At 37.1% G+C, this 9,270-nt stretch overlaps 1 protein-coding gene across 1 annotated transcript in view; it reads right to left on the bottom strand.

Moving 5' to 3' along the window:
- Positions 1 to 2,120: 2,120 nt before the first annotated feature.
- LOC149142873 (glycosyl hydrolase 5 family protein-like) overlaps positions 2,121 to 9,270 on the bottom strand; it is a 7,471-nt gene continuing 321 nt past the window's right edge. Inside the window, exons 2-3 of the mRNA XM_089451611.1 lie at positions 2,490 to 2,830; positions 2,121 to 2,333 (exon numbers count right to left, since the gene is read on the bottom strand). Of these exons, the coding sequence (XP_089307737.1) occupies positions 2,121 to 2,333; positions 2,490 to 2,830 (554 nt within the window). The remainder of the gene's footprint in view (positions 2,334 to 2,489; positions 2,831 to 9,270) is intronic.

Raw genomic sequence — 9,270 nt, 5'->3', positions numbered from 1 at the left:
CATGGGGGTTCGTTACGGGGTAACTACCTTATCCTGTAGTGCTACGTCGTTCCCATTTATGATCTTGCCCTTTCGAGAGAAACTCTACAAACATTCCTTGCTCTTCGGTTATAATCCTTCCTACCAGTGGCTAAGTTCACATCATAATGTGACCAACCTGCAAACAGGTAAGGATTATTTATCCTAAAGGGGAAAATCAAATGATAGTTTTTTTTCTAATTTTCAAAGCAAGTCTTTCATCCTTAGATGATGTTCTCCTCCAAGTCTCTTTTTGTTTTGGTTGCTTAGATGATGTTACCCTATTTAAATGCTCGGTCATTCCTTTTCCTCTTCGCAGGATTGCAACTCTAGATGGAAGCATTATTGATTAAGTGATATGGTCCTGGATAACTGATACAATTCAAACATTTGTACATGTTTCCATTCAATTCTTAATTTATGCATCTCATGTTCTGCCCATTTCTGTATACTGGGTCTTTTCCTTCTGCTAGAATTTCCATACCCTTACTCAACTCATTTGAGTCCCTAAGGTTTTTGTATTCTTACTAAGTAACTATGGCCTTACACAACCTTGCCATTTCCTTAATACATAAGCAATTAAGCCCTTCAAGACTGAGCAATTCAATAGTATTTGACATTACTTTCACAGTTTCAGGTTTCAACAGCCTTGGGTCCTTTTGTCTGTAAACAATGGCTGGCATATTTAATTGTTCTGATCTAATACATATTTTTGAGTTATTTAGTTTTCCCCTTGAGACTTATATGGTATATTTCAGCTCCTTCTTACAAGGAATTTATTATCTGTCACATTCACTGATACTGTTTACTGGATATCGTTATGAGTATAATTCATTATAAGACATTATGGGCTCTATTCCTAGTTACTTGACAAAATTAGCCATTTTCTAGTCCTTTGCGTGCATAGTAAGGTTTGTAAATAGTATTAAATTGTAATTTAATGGTCTTGGGACTCCCCTTTATGTAATGGGCTCCATTCTTTCAATTATTTCATTACCATAGTGTTAGGGTTTTAAACCCGTCACATTTCTTGTTTTTTTTTAATGTATATACATCTACCTTCTGTAACAAGTAACATTATTTACGGTCCCATCCCTTGCCCAGTTTTGGAGGGTCTATAATATTCTATTTTATGTTGTAATCTATTTTCCACTGTAAACTACATTGCAATCAATTTATTTACTGTAATGGTTGCATATATCACTTGTCAACTTATGTTGAATATAATAACAAGTTTACAGAATTCAAATCTACAGTATGTGTTATCTTCTAATAACCCCATTTTGTTTAGAATTTCTGGATGGGTTCTAACCTCGGGACCCACCTTAATAATTCCAATATACCTTTTGAATGTAGCATTGCTCTCCTAGGCTACTGGTTGCCCAGCTTGGCCTGGAGACTAACCTAGATTTCAAGTTCGTTTAAATAATTTTAATAAACTTTACAACTAGAAGACGTACAACATAATACCTTCCTTTTTTGAAAATAGATTCACCATTCAATAAAAATTTATTCAGCAAACAAAATAAGTGATACAAAACCAATTAAATTCTTATCTTTCTTCAACTATCTGGCCAACCACTAAACTACCAGGGACAAGAGTGCTCCACCCAACCAGTGAGTATGGTATCTGCTACCCGAACTCCCCCTAAGCCATTTTCACTCCTAAATAGCAATCATATCAACAACCTCCATAGGTTCACCCAAGACCACCTGGTCCCAACCAACTATAGTCTAGGGCCTTTAGTCTAAGCACTTATATTTTACCTAGAGTTCTACTGGACAACCAACTCAAGAACTGTGTATCTTGGTAATGTCATGCCTCCCTCTGCAACGTCTTTCCAGAGGGTTTATTCTTATAGTCTCTTCTCCTCAACTAATATTTTTTTATCTCTAGGGAGAGGAATATTTGTCTTATAACTGTCTGGTAAGTGAAACTCTCATTTAGCACTATTTCCCGTATTTTTTTGGCTGACCATAGCTAATAGTATTTATAACAATAAAACAACATTTATCATCCATGTCTTGCCTTTCACATGAACCACATTTTTACCAAATCATTTGTAGTAAAATATAATATTTATAGCTTTTACTAAGGAGTGTTATAGCATGTCAGCCATCATTTTCTCCCAAGCATTCCTATTTGTAAATGAATACCAGTGCGTCTCATAGACTATTTTGTTGGTAAACGTCAGGCCCACCAGCTTCGATGCCAAGAATTTGAGATTTGCGTCATAATTGAGCCCCAACATGATGACCAACACATCGTAATTGGCATCGTGGGTGGCTTGAGCTCCTTGTTGCATATATTTGTACTAGTTATGCCCTTGAAAGTGGTAGCCATGGAGGAGAGCCCCTGGATCCACATCCCTATCAAAATTTGCGTCTCTAAATAATCCATTTCCATTGTCGGGGCTGCAGCACCAGCAGGGTCTATTGATGTGGTTATTGAGTATCACCATCGGTCATGCCTCTTCCAGCCCCATGACCACTCGCTTAAAGGTGGCCATGAGCATCAGGTCAAGAAACTCTAGGCTACTAACAAAAATTATGGCCATTGCGTCATTTAGATTCAACAAATTGAGGGAAGCTTTAACTGTCAGGTTTTGATTCGTAGGGTCAGTGACCATGAACGTGGCCCATGTAAGCAACACCCAGTTGAATCCCTGGGAATTAATGGTGTTCATTATGCATTTAAATGCCTGATTGTTCATCCCCTCCATGACCATGGGTTCCAAATGTGATACCCAGCTAATGCAAGTGATCATTACTCTGTTGCCTCCAGCTTCATCCACGATCCATCGAGATTTCACTGTAAGAGAACTTGACAGAACCTTGGTGCCGACAAAACACCAATAAAAATATGAAGGTAGAGAACATCCTTATTTTCATGGTCATTGAACTTCGAGGTTGAACCAACTAATCACCTGGAAAGTTTTTTCTACTAGTGTCCTCACCTGGTACCTCCAAAGTTTCCCATTGAATCTCCAAACGTTAGTTTTTTTTTTTTAACAAAAAAACGCTTTCTATTGATTATAAGAGAAATTACATTTGCTAGAGAGGAAATATCACTGTCGCCTTTGAAGAATGAAAACAACAACCGAGATCTATTTCTACGGATAATACATCTAATCTCTAATCAATAAAAGATTACATAATAGAAAGATGAACACTGTAGAGGATTGTCTGAAGAGAAATTATCAGAATAGAGGGATATTTTGCACAAAAGGAAACCGAGTGCAAGCAAACCATTCTAATGCCATTAGTTAGATCAAAATATACCCCGGCCTCTAAATGATGCTAGAAACAAAAAATTGGAAAATCTTATCAATGTTCGAGTTACATCCTTCCTTGGAGGGATGATTCGCTTCACCATTTTGGCTCCAATAGATGTGTGAGATGGAGACAGAGTGGAACCAATTGATCTGGGTCTTGATTCTGCATTTACAAGTGTCAAGGTTAGGAGAGTTTAGGGAGCCTATGTCGTTTGTCTAGTCAATGACATATTTGTGTTGGAAAGGCGGAGGAGACAAAGCATGAATTCACACATAAAACATAAGTTGTTTCTCTTCTATTGATCACACAAAACATGATGCTTACAATGAACCCAGTGAAGGGTATTTAACCTTTTCCAACTAGCTACTTGTCTAAAATATCTTGACATGCAATCACACACTCAAAGTCGTCTATCACTTAACTCGACTTCACTCAACACTCAAACACTCAACCACTCAATAACTTATTTAACTAAATCTCTATGTTTAGCCAACTCCTCAAGCAGGAGTAATTATCTTATTTTAACACTCCCCCTTAATTACAACTGCTAAACTAAAACATGACACATGACAACTCAAACATGCCTGCTGGTCTATGTCTCATCTAGGTTTACAACACCCAAGTTTCTTCTATGAAACTCAAACACAGCTTGTGCTAATGACTTAGTAGATATATCATCCAATTGATCACTAGATTTACAAGTCTTCAAGTGAACTTCTCCATTGCTCACAAGTTCTCTAATAAAGTGATATCTAGTATAAAAATGCTTGCTCTTCTGATGAAACACACTATTCTTGGATAATGCAATCGCTGAGGTGTTGTCACAATATATTGTTGTTGATCCTTGTTGTTTCTTCTTGAGTCCATCAAATACTCTTCTTAACCACACTGCTTGACATGTTGTTGATGTTGTTGCTACATATTCTGCTTCTGCTGACGAAAGTGTCACAATGGGCTGCTTCTTAGATGCCCATGAAATCAAACCTGAACCAAGGTGGAACACATAACTATAAGTGATCTTCCTGTCATCCAAATTGCATGCAAAGTCACTATATATGTATCCAATCAAATCCTTCTTTTATGTGCTTGCATACATTATTCCACAATCTCTAGTTCCTGCTATGTATCTCATAATTCTTTTTCCTGCACTCCAATGTGTGTCTTTTGGAGTGTCCATAAATCTGGAAATCAAACTCACTCCTTGCATGATATCTGATCTTGTAGCTGTGAGATACATGAGGCTACCAACCAATCTTTTGAATAGAGTTTGATTGACATATGATCCTTCATCATCCTTGCTTAACTTTGTACTTGTTGCAACTGGTGTAGGGATAGGTTTGCAATTTTCCATCTTGAATCTTTTCAACAAATCTTTGGAATATTTATTTCGACAAATAAAAATTCCTTTTTCAGATTTCTCAACTTCTATTCCAAGAAAATATTTCATGAGACCAAGATCTGTCATCTCAAATTCTTTCATCATGGCTGCTTTAAATTCATCTATCTCAAAATCACTTGTAAAAATCATGTCATCAACATATAAGCAAACAATCAAAATATGTCCATGCTCATTTACCTTTGTGTACAAGGTAGGCTCAATGTTGCTTCTACAAAATCCATTCTTGATCATGTAGCTATCAATTCTGCTATACCAAGCTCTAGGCACTTGCTTCAGTCCATAGAGTGCTTTCTTCAACCTATAAACTTTCTCTTCATTACTCTCAACTTCATATCCTAGAGGCTGCTGCACATAAATTTCTTCTTCTAGAATTCCATTCAAGAAGGTTGATTTCACATCCATCTGATATACTTTCCACTTGTTCTGAGCTGTTGTGGCTAGAACTACTCTTACAGTATCCAATCTGGCTACCGGAGCAAACATTTCTCCAAAGTCTATTCTTGGTTGCTGCGAGAATCCTTTTGCTACAAGTCTTGCTTTAAATCTGTCAATTTCACCTTTTTCATTCAACTTTGTCTTGTACACCCACTTCACACCAATGAGATTTTTTTTCCTTTGGTAAATCAAACAAATCCCATGTGTCATTCTTTTCAATAGCTTCAATTTCTTCATCCATGGCTTGCACCCATTTTTCATCTCTGATTTCTTCTCCAAATGAAAAAGGTTGGAATGAAAATGATGCAAACTTTTAACTAACATCCAAATCATCATAAATATCTTTCAAACTTCTCATCTTTCTCTTACCATTGCTTGAGTCATCACCTCATTTCTTACTGGGAGAATCTCGATCTGTTGATCTGCTTGAAGATCCATGTTGCTCTAAAAATCTTGGAGTCCTTGTTGGTGTGTCTCTATTTGGTGTCTTCACCTGTGATTCTTGTTGCTCCTTTTCTGCTACATCATCTTCTTCCATTAGTGGCACTTTTGCATCAACTTTTTTGTCTATAGTTCCATTCCATGACTCTTGTTCTTTGAACACAACATCTCTGCTAATTATGGTCTTCTTTGTGACAGGGTTATACAATTTGTAAGCTTTTGATTGCTCACTATAACCAGTGAATATGCATTTTTCACTTTTATCATCCAATTTGCCTCTTCGCTCCTTAGGCACATGTGAATAAGCTACACATCCAAATACTCTGAGATGAGATACACTGCAATACATACCTGACCATGCTTGTTATGGTACTCTTTTCATCACACTCTTTGTAGGAGATCTGTTGATCACATAAATAGCACATGCAACTGCTTCTGCCCAATACTCATTAGACAAGTTTCTGCCTTTCAACATGCTTCTTACCATGTTCATAATTGTCTTGTTCTTTCTCTCTGCTACACCATTCTGTTGCAGTGTGTACTTGGTTGTAAACTGTCTTCTGATCCCATGTTGTTTGCAGTAATCATGGAATGCCTTTGAGTCATATTCTCCACCACGATCTGACCTCAATACCTTGATCTGTCGATCACTTTGTTTCTCTGCTAAGGCTTTGAATTCCTTGAACTTTGCAAAAGTTTCAGACTTCTGCTTCAAGAAGTAAACCCAAGTCTTTCTGTTGTAGTCATCAATGAAAGTGAGGAAGTAACAACTTCCACCAATCGATTGTGTCCTCATAGGTCCACACAAGTCTGTATGCACTAGCTCAAGAGGTTGCTTTGCTCTGTATGCAACTCCCTTTGGAAAACTTTCACAGTGTTTCTTTCCCAAGATGCAACACTCACAAGTACTAGCAGGTTCTTTGATGGGAGGTAATCCTCTGACCATTTGTTTCTGCTGCAACAATCTTAAACTAAAAAAGTGCAAGTGTCCAAATCGAAGGTGTCATAACCAATAATCATCAAAACATGCAACTGTAAGAGAACTCACCTGACCACTGTAATTCAAAAATAGAGGAAAGAGTATGTTCCTCATCATTTGCACCTTTGCTATCAGCTGCTTGCTTGGGGGCTTATCATATATAACACATTCTTGACCTTGAAAGGTAACTTTTTATCCTTTCTGTGTCAATTTACCAACACTTAGCAAATTATATTTGAGACTACGAACATAATATACGTCTGAGATTGTCTTCGGCTCCCCCTGCTTGGTCAGAATGTTGACCACTCCTTTGCCATCTACTTCCAGTGTTATCAGTCCCCAACTTTACCTCTGTTTTCACAGATTGATAGAAATTTGCAACCAAATCCTTGTTGCATGTCATGTGGTTAATGCAACCACTGTCTAACAACCACACACTAGCAAAAGGTTCATGCATGGTATGGCAAGTTAAGAACATGGAGTTAGAACTCTCTGTAGTGACATTAGCTCTCTGGTTCCCTTGATCAGCGTTCTTCTTCCTACAATCACGAGCATAGTGACCAAATTTATTGCAATAATAACATCTCACCTTTGACTTGTCAACTCTTTGATTATTGTTGAAGCTTCTGTAGTTGCTTCCACTTTCATGTTCATGCTCTTCTCGGCCATTTCTTTGACCACCATATCTTCCGCTTTGTCCTTTGCCTCTCGTTCTACTTCTGCCTCGACCTTTGTCTCTTGAAATAGAAACCTGACTTTTGAAAGCGGTCTCTAAAGTGGAATCCTTATTTCTGTCTATCCTTGTCTCATGCGATACAAGTGATCCCATCAATTGATCAACTGTTAATGATGCCAAATCCTTGGCTTCTTTTATGGCTGCTACCACAACATCAAATTTGGTAGACAAAGATCCCAGGATATTCTCAACCATTGTTTGATATTTAATGTCTTTACCATAAATCTTTAACTAATTTACGACAATTATGACCTGATTCATGAAAGAATCGATGTCCTCTGTTTCCTTCATTTGCAGACTTTCAAAATCTCTCCTAGTATTTTGCAACTTAACAATATTGACTTTGGCCATTCTTGTATAGTTTGTCGCTAAAGTATCCCATGCTACTTTTGCTAAAGACGTGAGCATAATCTTCTGGAACATTGCTCGGTCCAGTCCCTGCTGAATAAGTGCAATGCTTGTGCATTCTTCTTCTTGTCTTTTTTCCATTGTTCCCTCTATGTATTGTTGAGAGCTCGTTCTGTTGCTTCATCCTTAGGTTCTGAAAACCCAAACTTGACATAATCCCAAACATCATGAGCTTGCAATGTGGTCGCCATCTTAATGGCCCACACATCATAATCTTTCCCTGTAAACGGTGGGAATTGGGGCTGGAAATTTGAGAAAGCCATCTTTCTCCAAAACTTTCTCTTTAGAAAACCCTAAATTTCTCTTCAGACAAAAATTTTCTCCTTTTATAAACTTTGCAAAGCTTCTTTTTCCCAAAAATTCTCCTTTCAATAAAACCCTAAGTTTTTATTTTAGAAAAAATCTTTTGGAAAAACCCTTCTGAAAACTCTTAATTAATTTATATATATCTATATATATCTATATTTATATATATATATATATATTTATATATATATATATTTACTCTTTATATATAAAAGCAATAAACCTTTATATAACCTTTTAGAAAACAACCTTATGTTAAGGAGTCGTCTAACGAGGTGGAGGAATTGCACGGACAGCGAAAAGTGGCTGGAATCCGGGTAAAAAAATTTCAAAAAATCTTGTAGAGACAGTGTTTGAATTGTGTTTTTGATGGTGGAAATGGATTCAGCACCATCAAAAATGTCTAGAACACTTAAAATTTTGATGTTTAACAACTATAACTTGGATTTACAAAAATCCTTGCTGGATTTTCTCTAAATATAACCTAAATTTCTATAACTTTCCGGGCAACTCCTCCGCCTCATTAGACTACGCCTTATGTTAAAGCTTCACGTGAACCGCATAAAATTTTATGAAAAAATTTAACAGTAAACCTTATTACTCCCACATGAGTTTTTCGTGCTCCAAACAAAAAACGACCCGCGTAATTTTCCAAACCTCTGTTGACTTTTAACTTTTTTATGCGTCTGTCGTGAACTTCTCATGCGATTAATGCACTGTGCGATGATGAACGCCGATGTTAGTCTGTTAACGCCACAGAAATGAGCTTGAACTACATGCTTGGAAAAGTGCTTAAGTCAAGGCTTGTTAATCCACAAGAAAAATTATATTTCTCCTCTCACACAAATTACTGCTAATATGTTTTTCTTCGCTCTTTGTAACCTCGCTCCGATATCAATTTGTTGAAAAGGCGGAGGAGACAAAGCATGAATTCACACATAAAACACGAGTTGTTGCGATTCTGTTGATCACACAAAACATGATGCTTACAATGAACCCAGTGAAGGGTATTTAACATTTTCCAACTAGCTACTTGCCTAAAATATCTTGACATGCAACCACATGCAATCACACATTCAAAGTCATCTATCACTTGACTTGACTCAACACTCAAACACTCAGTTAACTAACTCTCTATGTTTAGCCAACTCCTCATGCAGGGATAATTATCGTATTTTAACAATTTGGAGTCACCCAAAACTGTCAAATCTTTGATGTCAAGCTAAGAAGCGCAGCGTAGTACCGACTGGAGAGTGAGTAATTTGGCACAAG

Source organism: Pinus tabuliformis, chromosome X (genome assembly GCF_031772625.1).
Source record: "Pinus tabuliformis cultivar Carrire ecotype Pingquan chromosome X, CPIR1, whole genome shotgun sequence".
NCBI classification, from domain to species: Eukaryota; Viridiplantae; Streptophyta; class Pinopsida; order Pinales; family Pinaceae; genus Pinus; species Pinus tabuliformis.
This window is presented reverse-complemented; position numbering and strand designations above follow the sequence as displayed.